Genomic DNA, 15,785 nt, shown 5'->3' on the forward strand with positions numbered 1-15,785 from the left:
TGATCAGTGTTCAGTAGTTTTTAGACTAGCAATGTAAATATACTTCCTTCTCTTCAAATGACTGCATTCAAAATTTGTGCGCATCATCTATATCAAAATACCTTGGAAGAAACACTTAAGACAAAATCATGTTGACGATATTTTTCATTTTACAAGTGATTATTTCCAGACATTTAACCTTTTTTAAGCATCGATATAAATGTTTCTTCAGCATTTTACCGTTTTTTTACAGTTATTCTCAACTAATTACTTTGTGATTGTGCAGCGTTCTCTACACCTCGCACCACTAATGCAATGGTCTGCAAGAGGGCAAAACGGTATTGACAGCAAGCTTTATCTGCCTTTTTATAGATGAAATTTGACAACATCCTAAAATAAAATATAAAGCACAAGGGCATTTGATATCCAAGGTATCATCTGGTGTTGAGAAATCCGGGGGGACGAGGGAGGGGTGATAGTGCGCTTCTAAAATCTATTATTTTTTTAAGTTAAATAATCCACGGTAAGGGGTGAACAATTTCTCTTGATAAAGCGAACAAAGTCTTCGAAATTTATTTTTTATTCATTGCAAGTTGCTTTATTAAACAATGTAGTTACATTCCCTTTGTTTCAAAATAAAACAAATGACCTTAAAAGATGATTTAAAGCTCAATGTCGCTGTCCATCACACGTTTTTTACGATCTCCAAACAATTTCGCTATTTTGATTGGACGAATTTCAAATCTAAATTAAAAATCCAAACATCTGAGAATAAAAGTTCATAACCATCACAAATGCACATGAAAATATCAAATAAAAGACATGAAATGTGCTTTAAGTTTAGGCATGATCAGCAACGTTCAAGTTAGTTTTCCTCACTGACATCCCCTGCACCACCATATTCTGTATAGTCCAGAGCTGCTGGTTCAGCTTTTAGCGGCATTGGCTCAGAGCCGTACTCTCCAACAGAACCGTACTCATTGCTATCATCATAACTTTGTTGCATCTCTTCCATTGAGCGACTGGATTGATCATATTCTCCGTAGCCATTCTCGCCACCATTCTCTCCATTGCCATATTCCCCTTTATCCTCGTACTGTTCTGCTTTCATAGCCTCCTGATCACCCGATGCTTCATCCCCTCTTTCACCAGCACGATCTCTGTCTCCACGGTCACGATCACGTTTACGGTCACGGCTTCTGCTACGGCGGCTTCTTTTCCTATCACGTGACCTACTACGCTTTCTATCACGCGACCTGCTTCGACGACTGCGTTTGTGTGAACGGTCTCTGGAAGAGCCTCCCTCTTCTTCTGCTACGAAATTAAAAAAAGGAAAGAAAAAAGATTGAGTATTCTTCTGTTATGGAATTTATTAAGATTGAGTAGATCCAACCAACCAACAATTAAGTATAATATTTTTCATAGCATTTACAACAAGCAAATAATTTATTTTAAATCATATCACAGGCGTCTCTGGTTAAGTGGTTATTTAATATCAAATCATAAATAAATCTGTCCAGGGAAAAAATATTCTTCATACCTCCTTCAATCTGATCTTCTGGCATCGCATCTCCATCCATGTCTCTCTCTTTGTCTCTCTCTCCTCTCTCCATGTCCCGGTCCTTATCCCTGTCTCTGTCTCTGTCACGGTCTCTATCCCCACGGTCACGATCACCTCTGTCGCGGCTGCGTCTGCGGTCCCTGCTGCGAGAACGTCGGCGACGTTCCTTGCTCCTGCTTCTCTTCCTCTCTCTGCTACGACTGCGCTTCTTACTGCGAATACGCTCCCTACTTCTGGACCGTTCTGCTTCACGACTGGCACTTCTCCTTCTCCTGAAATGATTTTTTAAAGAAGTCTTCATGAATATTTGCCACAACGATTGATATATCAGTAAATGAAGTACATAGGATAAAACACACTTCCCAAGTATTTTAAAGGCTAAGATAATTCTCATTGTAAACCAGTAAAAGAATTCTTACCCTTCATTGTCATCCCTGCCTGAGAATTTAGTGTTCACCTCAGGTCCACCTTTACGTGTGCCTCCTAGCCCACCACCTGCAAACAGTCATAATAAATATTTATACACCAATTCTTTTATTAATACATTTTAAATAATGTAGTGTAAAAGAACCAAATCCTTATTATTACTTTTGAAACATTGTCTTATATAAATACATAAATAAATGCACTCATTTCCCAGGCAATTTTCATCTTTAAACATACATAAATATGGGAATACAAGTGTATGTATGTATGGTATCTTAAACACACTCGGGTAATATCTAAACACCAAGAACATTATCTAGTCTTTTTGTCAGGCAGAATAACTACATAAAAAGAGTTGGTAATCATTTCTTCTTCTGAGACAGATTTTTCTTCAATATCAGTTAAAACCTACCTAGCCTCCTTGGTCTCCATCCCTTCACAGTTCTCGCCCTCTCCACATCAACCAGTACACGGCGACCATCAATTTTTTTGCCATCTGCATGCTTGTAGGCAGCTAAACAAAAAACAGCAATAGATGAGAAATAACAAACCACAAAATCAGTGCTTTCTGTGCTATATCAAGTGCAGGATCAATCTGATACCACTTGTCTAGTAAGTATGAAGATGCCAAATGGGAAATCATGGCATCAATTTATTAGATAAATAGGGGGTGCCTTAACCCCTGACCTCTGAAAATCAGAGGCAAGTTTTGATTGATTTCCAGTAAGTTTAAAACAACCAATATGAATAGGAACATCTTTGAAGTGTGTATCAATCATGATCGTGCTCTTGTTTTGTTCAAAAATCCTATGCTCTTCTTGCACGTCCACAAACATCTAGTTCATTCTTCAGGCAGGGGTAAAACTGTTCTGTCTCAAACTTACCTGAAAGGTCACCAAACAGGGGCAAAATTGATACCAAATTTGTACATTGACAATAGTTTTCAAAATTCAATTTTGTACCTGTTTGGGAATTTATATATTAAAACATATTATTCTGATATAAAAAAAAAAAAGATTTTAAAAAACTTTCTCCCAGCTACAACTTTCTACACACCAAACACTGAAAATGGTCATTAAAGAAATAAAAGTTCCAATTCTTGGCACCTCAGCTTCCTCCATCTTCATTTCTGCAACTGATGGTCCTCCTCGTCAACCTACCTGGTTACATCAAATCAATGCACTTATATCAAAATAAAGAACTTACGATGCCTACTTATCTGAAGGGGGTCAGTAGTTGATTCAATTCATTGACTATGGATCATGGTCATCACGAGGCCTGATGTCCACTTCTGTGAAAATCCCACGTGAACTTACCCGGCCTTACCTGATTGGCTTTTTTTATTAACTTTTTTCTTTTTAATCTATATTATTCAAAATGACTCTATACAAAAACTAAAATCCAAAATGTCAAAAAAATTTTGTTTCAAATATGAAGGCCAATGCATCTTTGCTTCATGAATTTTCTATATTCAAATCTCCAAAAATATAATTTGACAAAAATCCAAAGTAAATTTTTCCCACTGGTTTTATTTATTTAAAGCAAAAAAAATTCCCTGGATTGTTTTATTCTAACAAAAAAAAATTTTTTTTAATTAAAAAAAAAAAATCTGACTTTTTGAACATTATTTGTATAATTTCAAACCACCTGTTACCTGATTGGTTCCCTACCTACCATGGCCATTTTGAAGAAATTCCTGTTATGGACCAGTTGACAGCCAAACCAAACATTTTCATATCAACATTGCAGTCTAGCAAAGTTTTAAAGTTTAAGTTTCATAGCAACCCCATGACCTGTGACATGGTGCGGTTGTGAAACTTTTTTTAAGATTTAGAAGTGCAGACCAAAAATTTTGCAAGAGAACTTGAAGAACATCAATTACATATTTTTCCCATTTACAAGGATACAGTGGCTTTAGTTATGTTGCAAACCATGCAACATTTTAACCTGACTGTTCAACTTCAAGAGAGATTTTTTCATTTCAAAAGCATGCACCCAACATACAAATCCTAAAATCAACTGTTAAATTTGGATAAATCAAAAGCAAATTCTGGAGTCAGGTTTTGTACTATGTGGAAGGTACACGACCCCAAATCTTACCACATATACAAACCTATAAATGGATTCCCACGTTAACTATGAGCAACTTTCAAAAGGATGGGGCCACTTAGACCAAGGACAGCAGAGGTCTGCAGTAACAAAAATAACAGAGATTAATAAATATTGGTTCCCAAACATAAAAATGATTTCTGTTGCTCCCATATTATTTTCTCAAAATATTATTAATGATTACAAAAATGTGATGTAAATCAAAACAAACACCATAAAAAACCTGGCTTACCACTGTTTCCAATACATTTTACCTGTCTTACCATTTTGGGATAAACATGGAGGGAAAAGGCCAATGAAAAAAAAAAAGCTGCAAATGACTTGTTATATAATCAAAACTGAATAAATACACCTTTATTTTACTTTAAACACTGGTCTGCTTCTTCAGAGGGCTGTCCATCACAAACAATGGCTAGATAAATGAGATAATAATACCGTAGCACACCAAATTTAAAGGAAATGAGATAAACACACCTTTGGGCTACTATTCATCAATAGTAAAGTAAAGACTATCTGTCAACCAGTGGCCACTAAACTATACAAAATGACTTGAAATAAGGGCTCTTGCTATTCATCAAACTTTTTTAACGCCTGGTTTAACATCCACTGGATAAAGATGACCATGACATAAGATATCCCACCATTGTGCCTATTTAAACCCTTCACTGGCCCCTACACATAGGGACTGAGCCTGAGGTCATCAAACTTTCTTACAAAGTTGAGCTTTCAAAGGAGTGTTTAGTATGCAACTGTCACAAAACTAGCATAATGGTGAGACAGAATCGTAGGCCTTCTGCAGACATTTTCATCAATTCCAATGCCTCTCACAGGTAGGGCAACTTTTTAAATAATTATGCTCATTTTTAAAAAGAAACCAAAATAAGGTGCAGAAACAAATAAAGGACATGTCTAGAGAGATAAGACTAATTTGTTGTGGGTGATCACAGAGTGAGAACTTTGTATAAGTATCTAAAGATGTAAGGTGTAAAATAGATGTGTGTCACTAGCCATAAGGCAGTTTTTTCTATGAGGGCGTTTTTTTTTTTTCAATAGAATAAATCATAAGGTGTCTTCATTTGCTGTAATCTGTCAGTGAGTTATCTGTATGGTTATCCCATCTAACCCAATATGGGGCAGGAGTGCTGCAATAGGTTTAGAGTGAGTAAGCATGATGTATATGAAGTCTGTTCTCATCCCCTATTTGTTTTCATGTTGTATATCAATTTAATACTGGCATTTCAAAGAAGGGTGTGAAATTGAAATTTTGGTTATGTAGGCCTCATTTGTTTTAATACTTACAATGCATGTCTCTCTCATGTTCATACTCAATGAAGGCATAACCTCTGGGTTTTCCAGTGTTTCTGTCCTTGGCCACCGAGATCTGATAAATAAAGGAAAAATGGTTAGAATGATTCATTCATATCTATCAAACTGGGCTGTTTGTTTTTAGTAAGTCATGTGACCAGCAGTTACACTCATCTTCCTTCCTCAGGTATGACCCTGATGGATTAAGATTTGCTCTAAGGTGTTGGAGACACAAAACGACACACACACGTACATACATCAAATATTAGGCCAAGTCTGTACTTTGTTAAGATGATCTCTTTCTTCTATGTCAAAGTTCCACATCAAAACCACAAAAATTCAGGCAATAACAATGTGAGGACAATCTTTAACAACTTGTAACTTTACATTCAATTAAAATTTGCCACCTCAATATCAATGGGGAAAATTTCAGATGCATAATTTCAAATTCATTAAAATTATAATTCTGTGTAACATTGGGGGTGCTTTTTCTTTATAGAATAGAACTTAAGTTAGTCTGCTTTTGATTTTATTGCTATCTAAAGGAATGTTTCAATTTTAAGAATTTAAGACTTTTAAAAAATTAGTATCTTTATCCCCATTAAAAAGCTTGAGTCATTACTATATATATATATATATATATATTTTTTTTTTGGGGGGGGGGGGGGGAGGTTTCAATGATTAAAAGGATTAATCTTTTTCCCATTAAACAACTTCAAAGATGTAACGTATAAAAATGCCACAGCAACAATTTTACTCTTATGAATCAATCCTGATGTTGTTCTAACCTTTCAAACCACCTCAAAATGAAGCACTATATGAAAACATGTTTATGGTCACTGATAGATAATTGATTATACCCTTCCTGATACCTTATTGTATCAGAACTCAAACAGCAGAATCTGTGTTCTTTGATCCTGCAAGGCCATACAATTTTCCTTGCAAAGAAGCTTTGAAAGCAACATCAAAATAACCTGTTTTTATTTGAAAGTAACTACATGGATAGGCATGAGCACTCAATGCTCTGTTTGAAAAGGGCAATATCGTCTCAAAACCCTGTTTTCAATGCATCTACCATGTTTCAATTATTACAAAATACCTGATGCTGTCAAGATGGCTCGCCTGCTTAGATTAGTTAACACTATCATTACTTCACCATACTATAAATCCACCCAGTTAAAAAAGTTTTCAATTCTTGTCATAAAATGAGCTTCTGCATGCTCTGTAATTTACCCAGTGTTAAATGCCTCAGTCTTGGAAAGGCACACAGTTATGTTATAAATTTAGACCTTCCCTACTACATCTTGTTTGTCAATTAATAAAGCCATCAACTGAAAGATTTTTGGGGACTCTTTTTCAGCATCCAAATATGTAGTTCTTAAAACTGACGAAAGGGATTCATACAAGGAAAAAATACTTATTATATCCTGTCCCTCTCTAGAGGTATTTTATCAGGCACTCTTGTGAGTTACTGATATATTGTGCTGACACAGCTAATGTCTTATGTTCCAATTACTGTACCAAAAGACTGATGATCATGAGGGGGGGAGGAAAGTTAATATTATGAAAATGATGGTAACAAAAACCACAGTCACCATTAAAAAGTTGACATTTGATCCAGATAAAACAAGTCATGCTTATCTCTGTAATATATGTTGCGTGCAGGTCAAATCTCTGCTAGACCTCATGACTTCTAACACTATTTATTCATCAACCTGTCTTCACATTTGTATAAAATTCAAGTTAAAGTAGTCACTTTTAAACCACTATTTTCAGGATGAACAGGTTGGTTTGTCGATGTAGCAACTGGGTCTGGGACCAGTTTCATGAAGCAATATTTGGCTAATGGTGACCATTACAGAGTTTTTAACTTAGAAAAAAGAAACTAAATGTGCATTTAATACAGAGATTAAGCAAATGAACCTCATAGCAAAACAGTCAATTAGCTAAGCATGGCTTCTTGAAACAGGGCTCAGAACTCTGAGAAGGTAGATCTATTTCTTATTGGGTAAAATACAGGAAGGTGAAATATAACTAATACCACTACTATAACAAATAGTTTATAGATCTCGAAATCAATGTTAAATAAGTTTTATGCTATTTTTAAGTATACCGATATCTGTCTAGCTTCTTCATATTGCAGTTTCCAATGATGCTGGCCTATTTCTAATAATATATGAATGTAAATAACTCGGTTTAAGGTCATTCACAGAAAGTGCACCTGCACATTTGTGATTCTTTTTTTTTAAGATGCTTTATGACCCCATTCCCACAGACACCACTGATCCATGTAGAACAATCCATCTCTGCAGGGACTCTCGCTGAATGCAATCCCATTAACAGATTAGTCTACCTCCTCCTGGCCTTGAGTGGAATACAGAAAGTATGTTGGAAACAAGAGTAGGCACATCAATCTGTTTAAGCTGATTGGATTCAGCAAGAGTCCCCTGGAGTTGGATTGATCGATGTAGACCCATTGTTTCAATGGGAATGAGGCCTATGACTGTGATTTTAATTTGAAAGAAAAAAAGATGCGTTTACAACTCTAATGCTCTAAACAAAAGAAAAAAGTCTTACAGGAAAAAAAACTTTGCAGAGGTTAACAAAGATAACTAACTTTTTCCTTATTTTATGTGAAATAATCCCAGGCTTTAAATGGCAAAAACTTTTATTCAATAAGTATGAAAAAAAGGACTTCAAAATGTCGATCCCTAGTTTTTTAACTGCAAAAAGCTCCATACGTCATTACTTAATCTGCACTTTAAAAAGATTCACAAACGCAGATCTTAGCTTTTCCTTTTATAACTTGTTCTTTTTAAATTTGAATAAATGTTTTAGGGTCAAATGTAAGTCATATTAACTTTCCCTTGCATAATTTGAAAACAAATATATCAACTGGGTTGACTTGACTTTAAAAACCAGTTACAGTGATTATTAACATGCTGCTTCACTGCACTAAGTAAACATATACAAACATTTAAAAAGTTTAATCAAGCGCAATTGTGACAAAGCAGCTCTCATTTGTTGTTGTGTGGGTAAAATATAGAAACTATCAACAACAATTCTTACAATGAGTAATTTTAGAACAACATTCTATGTAAAAACTTGGACAAAATGCACTGTTGCATTATTATTGTTTTATATAAAACCTATACAAATAGCAACCTTTGGGCTGCTAGTTTTCTATACATGTAATTGCAGTTGTGCAATTTAACATTACTTCCTTACAAATCATGAACCTAGCATAGCATAATGCCATATTTGAATGAAAATAGAGCAGAAAATTAAATGCTTCAGAAGCAGTGAAGCACATCAAACATTTGACACATTCAGTAAGAAAAGTAGGACAACGAAGAAGTATTTTACCTTCTTAACTGGACCATACACTTCGAATTCCCTCCTCAGCTTGGATTCACTGGTGTCATAGTTCTGAAAGGAAAGAAGGTAAGCTGCACATTTCCATTTGTATGTCTACATAACAGGCAGTCTCATTCCTTAAAGCAATACAATAACTGGCAGCAGGGTTTCACAACAAGGATTTGACATACCACACCCTTGTTACTGATATCTTAAATAGCATAATTACTCTGCCAGGGATAAAATGCATCTCACTTGTACAAAAGATGTGACATTTGAGGCGGTAGAGGTATGATGGAAGTGACATTAAATTCAGACTGATAAACACAATCTATGTATTCCATCCACCATCCTGTGAATACTGAAAATAGGTAAAAAGAAATGTGCCATTGGTGAAAGATATCATATTTATATTCAAAACAAAGCAAAAATGTCTATAAATATAAAACGACTTTTTGATAGTATCCCATTTCATAACTGCAATACTTACAATTCGCGCCACAAATAATGTCTTGAAAGGGTCTTCAGTCCCACTTGGAGTGTTTGTTGGATCCCCTGCAAAGAAAAAAACAGAGTACATGAGAAATATGCTGGCTAGATACAATAATTAATTTGCCTATTTATATAGAGAACCAATAGAATGCAGCCTTGCAACATATAGCAAATAGCAGCTCAGTGGCAAAACACATGTCAGAATAATACACAAGAGGTCATGGGAATGAAGCCTTTTGTACCATCTCCCTAATCCTCTATTTATGGAAGGCTTAGATGCGAATGAAATATCCCTGAACTACAGTCACCAGTATATCCTAAGCTCAAAGACAAATATTGTATTTTAAAACATTTGCTCACAGGAGCATGGCTCCTTGTTCCCCTTCGCTTTCTAGTGCTCACAAGCAGCAATGATATATTTTGACTGGAGTGGGGTTCCCTGACAGGGAAAGAAATATGATGCCAATCTACTAGTTACAGCTTTGTCAGGTATACCAGCAAGATGTACAGGTGAGTTAAACTGTACATTACAGAGCCAACATGGAAGGTAGGGGGGGGGAAGGGTTTTCAAACATGTACATGGCTAACAATTTGTTAAAGTATAATGCCTCTCACTAACTCACAACAAACCTGGCAACAGCATTTAGGAATGATTGCCTTTCAAGATATATTACTCTTTCGTTTGACCTTAGAATACTTATTGAGGTGGTTGAGTAAATGCCACCGAAAGAGCGATAGACAACGAGCTAATAGATGTGTAATGACGTATGCATGTTCATATGTACTCCATATTGTTAACTTAACTGTGATTTTAGGAACAATTAAGACAGCATTGTTGTGCCTTATCCCTTCTATTATCCAATGTTATGCACGTTTACATCATAACCTTACATCTGGATTTTTAGTTAAATCAAATTACGTTGTGAGCTAAATCCACTCTGTATCAACACAGCAATAACATAAAAGGAAAGTAGGACCCGTATGTTTAGAACAGGGATCTAGTCTGCTTGTATCTGAATCATTTTGCAATCATCAGCAATGCTGTTCTGCTCTCCAGGATATACTCAGACAGATTTGATTTTGCTAGTTGTATTACATATATGAACACCATTATATGAAATATATATATATATATATATATATATATATATATATATAATGTCTTTTACCTCTGGAATTACTACACTGTATGATAGTAATGCAGTAATACTTTGGTAAGATGTTTAATCTTCCTGGTGTTTACTACTTATACTAACATGAAAGTGGTTAGTGCAAGTGAAAAGCCCAGGTATAATTTGCTCTACATCAAACTTTATTAAAATATTTCAGGTATCATTCGTGCTAAAATTAACAGATAAGTGTATAACTGAATCTTTCAGTTTTTGTAAATGATTAAAGAATTATTTAGTGAAACGCATTTGAAAACATACCATACATAACATACATAATTAAACTCTTTAAATTGAGATAATTGAAATAATCTATTAAAATCATTCTAGTTTTAAAAAGATTAATAATACTGAATGCATTTTTATGTACCACAACTATTATCCAGTAAATCTTTTATTTGTGCTGTAATTATAATAACCCAGTAACATTTTGTTTTAAAATTCACTTGTAAAAAATTTGGTAATACCCAGCAGATCTTTGTTAACTACCAGATTTATAAGATGCCATCATTTTCTATCAAAATTCAATAACTTGGAAAAAACCAAGATATAAAATATGCAGTAATCAGAATAATCAGTTTTTCATAAACTGTTGCAGTATTCTTTTAAGCTCAGGGAATAAAATCAACCATTTTCTTAAAAACTGTTTTGTAACTTTTTAAAATAAATTTTCAGCAAAGTGATGCATAAACCAAAAAAACAACTGGTTATCTTAAATAGCATAACTGTTATACACATAGTCAAAAATATTAGCCAATGGTACTGTTCAGCAAAACAGATGCCAAAAGCCTATTAATATGGAAGCCGGTCGGTCTATAGGTAAAATAGGCACAACAACTGTTGTTTAGCATTTGCCTATCTAACACAACAAGATATGGTTGCAATTCCGATTTAAGATCCTCTTCACAGCTTCGCACCTGGTGTAACCTGCAGGCTGCACAGGCTTTACATGAAACGCAATGTTTGCTGCTGCAGTGAATTAAATCTAAACATTACTGCCTTAAGCTGGATTGTTTACTTAAAGGAATAAAGGTCGAATTATTGATTGCAGATTTTAATTGCATTTTCAATATTTCTTTTACTTACTGCCCAATGACATCTTCCACTTTTTCATTCATTCAATAAAAATGCATTTTCTGGTTCTTTAAAAATTTGTTTGGTCATAATAAAATTCTTTGTCATTTATTGCTATGACCCTTTGCCTGGAAAATTCAATTTCAAACAATGCTTCGCAAACTTGAAACTTTTTTAATTGCCTCTTTCATCTAAGAACAGTTACAAATTGGTGTGTTATCTGAAAAAAATCTTTTTTGTTGTCTAGAGAACGGTGACAACCAGTTTGAGTGCTTTTTCAAATAAAAATTCTTTAAAATGAAATGAAAATCAACATAAATCATAAAGGCGCTGCTAATGCCTTCAAACTGATCGCCCCCACCTATTCTTGTTGTATCAGTTTGTATATATTAGACAGCATATTCCCAGACCTCAGTAGGATGCCAAATGAGGAATGGTTTCCTGCCTGTAAGTGGGCAAACAACATCTCTTGACATTCAGAATGCTAACCTCGATACTAGTGGCATTTGTTTCTGTTTCCCATCACTTGGTTGCCTCAGAGTGTTGCTCATTATAAGAATAAACTACGTTATTCTCCAGCTTAAGTTTGCGTGGATTTGGATATATTGGACACCCAACGCAAGCAAGTGCGGGCAGAATGATTGGTTTGGGTAATTCTGAGCAAAGTCAAAGGTGGGAGTGGTTTTGTTATTTTTTTTCTATGAAAAAGGGGAATGGGGGGTGGTGGTTAACAAAAAACTTGTTTTCTCAACCTGAGAAAGAAATTATTAGGCCTTTTCAATATATAGATATAATGAGAATGGTATAATCAATACACGTGAGGTGCACTTTATGGATGTGCATGTTGCATGTTCAACAGTCTGGTTGCTTGCCTCATCTGCATGCACATTCCATTTCACACATTTTACGTTGCATGCACTGTGCAATCTAAAACTGAAAATGGACTAGTAATTCAGTACATCTCCTGCAACAAATAGATCTTAGATTAACAGATTGCAAAAGATGTTAGATGCAGCTTGTGCTCTTGTCGGAAATGTTGCTGCCACATATAACAGATTTTATTACATCTAATTCATTTGTAAGGCCCTTAAAGCAAACAGGTTAGCTGCTTTACTTAATGACAGAACAGGGGTTGATCTATTTCAGGTATCTGTAGTCAGTTTGTAAGGAAAGGTGTGTTAAGTATGAGAATATAATTACTACCTGGACTGTGAAAGCCAATAGCTTTAACTTAACAACAGATGTATGAGGAATGCACTTACGGTTCACTACTACACCATCAAAATAGACTGATATTTTCAGCGAGTTTGCCAAGGGTCTATTTCAATCACCAATATCAAACTTACATAATGCCAAATCTTGCTCTAGCTTGTATGCAACCTGCTCAGCTCGCTCTTTTCTCTGAAACATGAGAGGTTTCATTTGTAAGAAGCTATCAAAAAATCAGGTAAGATGAAATATATTAAAATTCAGTAGTTCTGGGAGTAAGTTTCTATACTGCAACACAAGGTACTTTTAATAAGTTTTGATGTTTAATGTTTGAAATTTATGTAGTTTGCATTAATATGACAGTTAAGGCACTGGGTGCACATTAAGTTCCTTACCTTCCTTTCTTTGCGTTCCTCTTTGGTTTCAGCCCTAGTAGGTGGGGGTGTATCCTTAGGGTCCTAAAATATATAACTAGCAATATTTATCTGGAAATTGAAAATGCCTCAAGTGCCGCTTACAGAAAGCTGTCTAACAAAATGTTTAAAATATCAATAGCAATTTCCTTTGGGTACACTAAAGATCAGTAACCCTAGTTCAAGTTGTGCTAGTAATTCTAACATTCTCTATGCATATATCAACAATTTTTACCGTCTCGAAAGGAGATATATATGTGATGAGCAAATGGGCCTGCTCAAGCAAACGTATGTGTTAAAGAAGAAAAAAGCCTATTGCAATGTAGATCATTAATTCTGAATGTAATAGGGTTCTAAACGGGCTTGTGTATAATTTTTCTTATGTGGTTAAACATGTGACATGTACTGCATGTGTGAGGCTACATTTCACCTTTCTTTTTTCATGGTGCTATATATTCCCAATTCCAATATCTTTTCACAAATGATGGGTCTGCCAGACCCATTATTGTGTCAAATGGGAATACTTCCTTTCTTCTATTCATGTGCAACAACCGGGTCACATTTGTCATGCGGATCTTTTTTATATATCCCATATTATTCAGAGCAAGAAGCACATAACTGCATATTACAAAATACTAACAATAGAGAAGAGCACTGCAGTTTTATGGAGATAAGTGCTATAAACAAAGGATGGCTAGACATAAGCAAGCTCTATAGCATGAAGATGGATTATTTAATGTTCGTTCTCCACAGCACTTAATTTCTGTTGCTGTTTACAATGTGATCTAATTTTGGCACTACAGTAGAGGCACTGATATCTGTATATACAGACTAGCATTATAGGATCAGCTGAAGCAAATTGATGGCTTTAGGACTATTCCAGAACCAGATCCTGGGAAATTCATATGGAGTCACAATGCTGCCTTGCTTTTCTGAAAAGCTTAAACAGTGCTTATTTATTAACATTTGGTTTTTCTCTTTCCAATTTTGTGTGTTCTTAATACAAAGGTTTTCTCCATGCCTCTTAGGTTCAGAGACCCAGAAACCCGTGAATCATTGCGGCACGAACGCAAAGTTGCTGCAAGAAGAATTCAACGGGGCAGCAAAAAAAGAAAAGCATCAACAGCATCTGAGACTGGACAGGATCTCCGGAGAAAAAGCAGCACCCCATCAATGTTCAAAGCACCCAGTCCAACTTTACTGGATAATGCTCAAATAATGGTGGACAAATTAGACCCAAGTCAGTGTATTCCTAACGAAGATAAAGATGCCTGGAAACTCAACAATCAAGTCCCCGAAGCTTATCACCTTGTGTCAGTTCCAGATGATGATCAAGTTGCCCTGTTACCACCCTCCTCTCCTAGCAGTCCTGTGACCAAGTAAGTGTTCAAGTGTAGGTTCAATAATGCTTATGAAAACAGTAGTTTGAAAATTACCATATAGCAGTTAATCTACATATGAAAAGACAAGATCAATATGTATGGATTAAGAGAGATCGACAAAGAAAACAAACCTGACAACAATAGTGTCACTGAAGCTTCTCTTCCACACCTGGCATTTTTCCTACATGCACAGATGCAATCACTGATTCAATTACGCGTTACTTTCTGATAAGAAACAATAACTAATTACATTGGAGAGTAGATAATGCCGTTTGAGATTTGGGGGTATGTCTTCCCATTGCATGCAAGGCCCTATTATCAGCATCAAATTGTATGACTGATCTCACTAGACTACTGTGTGGGAGACTCCACAATCAATGGGATATTGATTGCCTGTGAAAACCAAAGGAATAATCAAGCATCTGAATTGGTCAAATTCGGATCAGTTTATGTGTAGCAGATCTTTGGGCACTCTACACCAATTGTGCTGATTAAATTAACTGAGAATGCAATGAATTATTAATTGAAATTGTGTCGATGGTGTAGATTGGAAGTGTGAACAATAAGCAGTAAGGAAGATACCTGTCACATCTTTGGCTACCGTGTCTGTGTTATGCACGTGAAAGGTCCACTCTAGAAGTTACGGAATACTTTTTCATGTAGACGGCCAAGTACCACGAGGATGGCAACTATTGTTTCCGCCATTTTGGAGTTGTAAGTTAAATTAAGAAGTCAGCTTTTAGTTCGTATGCAAATGTTAAGCGTCAGAAGAAATCAATTGGACTTATTAAGTGGGCAACATAGGCATATTTTAAGCAACTTACCTCAAATTCGTTCAAATTGTTGGCTACTCCGAAGTATGGTACCCTCTTCTTTTCGTGTGGTAGCTTTGTTACTGGTGGAAGATATGGAATCGGGTCGCGTGGCGCAAAAAGCGCAAGCAAATTTGGTGGTAAAAATTGTGTCATAATCTACGAGCACAGATCTTTTGTGTTCTAAAAAGGTTCGCGGTCCAACGTAAGTCAGAATTTAGGAGTAAACGTATTAGAATGACTAAGATTATCTGCTGAATATTCGATTACCATTCCCTCTTCGTCATCACATGCCACCCAATAATGGCTTCCACCCTATACCCGCTTTTGTAGTCACAGGTGCAGATATCCCATTCATTACTTGCCTTGTTTACGTGCGCGTACTGTATAGAATAAGGTAATAGTGTTCTTCCGCGCTGCACCACCAAATAGTTATTTTAAAACTTTAGAGTATATGCTGATTGTATTTGCTTAAAAAATTAAGTCAGACAAGCGGA

General features: G+C 35.5%; 2 protein-coding genes across 7 annotated transcripts in view; one reads left to right on the plus strand and one right to left on the minus strand.

The window, feature by feature from the left end:
• LOC106168818 (potassium voltage-gated channel protein Shaker) overlaps nt 1-15,785 on the plus strand; it is a 45,765-nt gene that overhangs the window by 2,974 nt on the left and 27,006 nt on the right. For 3 of the 5 annotated variants that reach the window (XM_086998999.1, XM_086998995.1, XM_013548007.2), the window contains exon 2: nt 14,123-14,473. In XM_086998999.1, the coding sequence (XP_086855125.1) occupies nt 14,123-14,473 (351 nt within the window). Of the gene's footprint in view, nt 1-4,140; nt 4,906-14,122; nt 14,474-14,810; nt 15,191-15,785 lie in introns of those variants that run through there. The other 2 variants (XM_086999009.1, XM_086999016.1) reach the window with 2 other exon arrangements.
• On the minus strand, nt 544-15,645 carry LOC106168819 (uncharacterized). Of its 2 annotated transcripts, none has more exons than XM_024076155.2 (10): nt 15,301-15,645; nt 13,077-13,139; nt 12,819-12,873; nt 9,228-9,292; nt 8,747-8,809; nt 5,375-5,456; nt 2,379-2,480; nt 1,960-2,035; nt 1,520-1,812; nt 544-1,290 (listed from the first exon to the last, which is right to left on the minus strand). In XM_024076155.2, the coding sequence occupies exons 1-10, from the start codon at nt 15,442-15,444 to the stop codon at nt 845-847; spliced, it is 1,389 nt and encodes a 462-aa protein (XP_023931923.1). In that variant the 5' UTR covers nt 15,445-15,645; the 3' UTR covers nt 544-844. The 2 variants fall into 2 exon arrangements, with proteins under 2 accessions (XP_023931923.1, XP_013403466.1); XM_013548012.2 differs by having other exon boundaries at nt 544-1,293; nt 15,301-15,639.

The sequence above is a fragment of the Lingula anatina genome, chromosome 1 (genome assembly GCF_051362555.1).
Source record: "Lingula anatina isolate TDL-2025a chromosome 1, LinAna3.0, whole genome shotgun sequence".
NCBI lineage: Eukaryota > Metazoa > Brachiopoda > Lingulata > Lingulida > Lingulidae > Lingula > Lingula anatina.

Coding starts and splice junctions, on each gene's coding strand:
- LOC106168819 (XM_013548012.2), bottom strand. CDS start 15,444: ATGACACAATTTTTACCACCAAATTTGCTTGCGCTTTTTGCGCCACGC. Junction 9,293..12,818: donor AGAGCAAGATTTGGCATTAT/GTAAGTTTGATA, acceptor TTTTCTTTGCAG/GGGATCCAACAAACACTCCA. Junction 2,036..2,378: donor ATGGAGACCAAGGAGGCTAG/GTAGGTTTTAAC, acceptor GACTGTTTGCAG/GTGGTGGGCTAGGAGGCACA.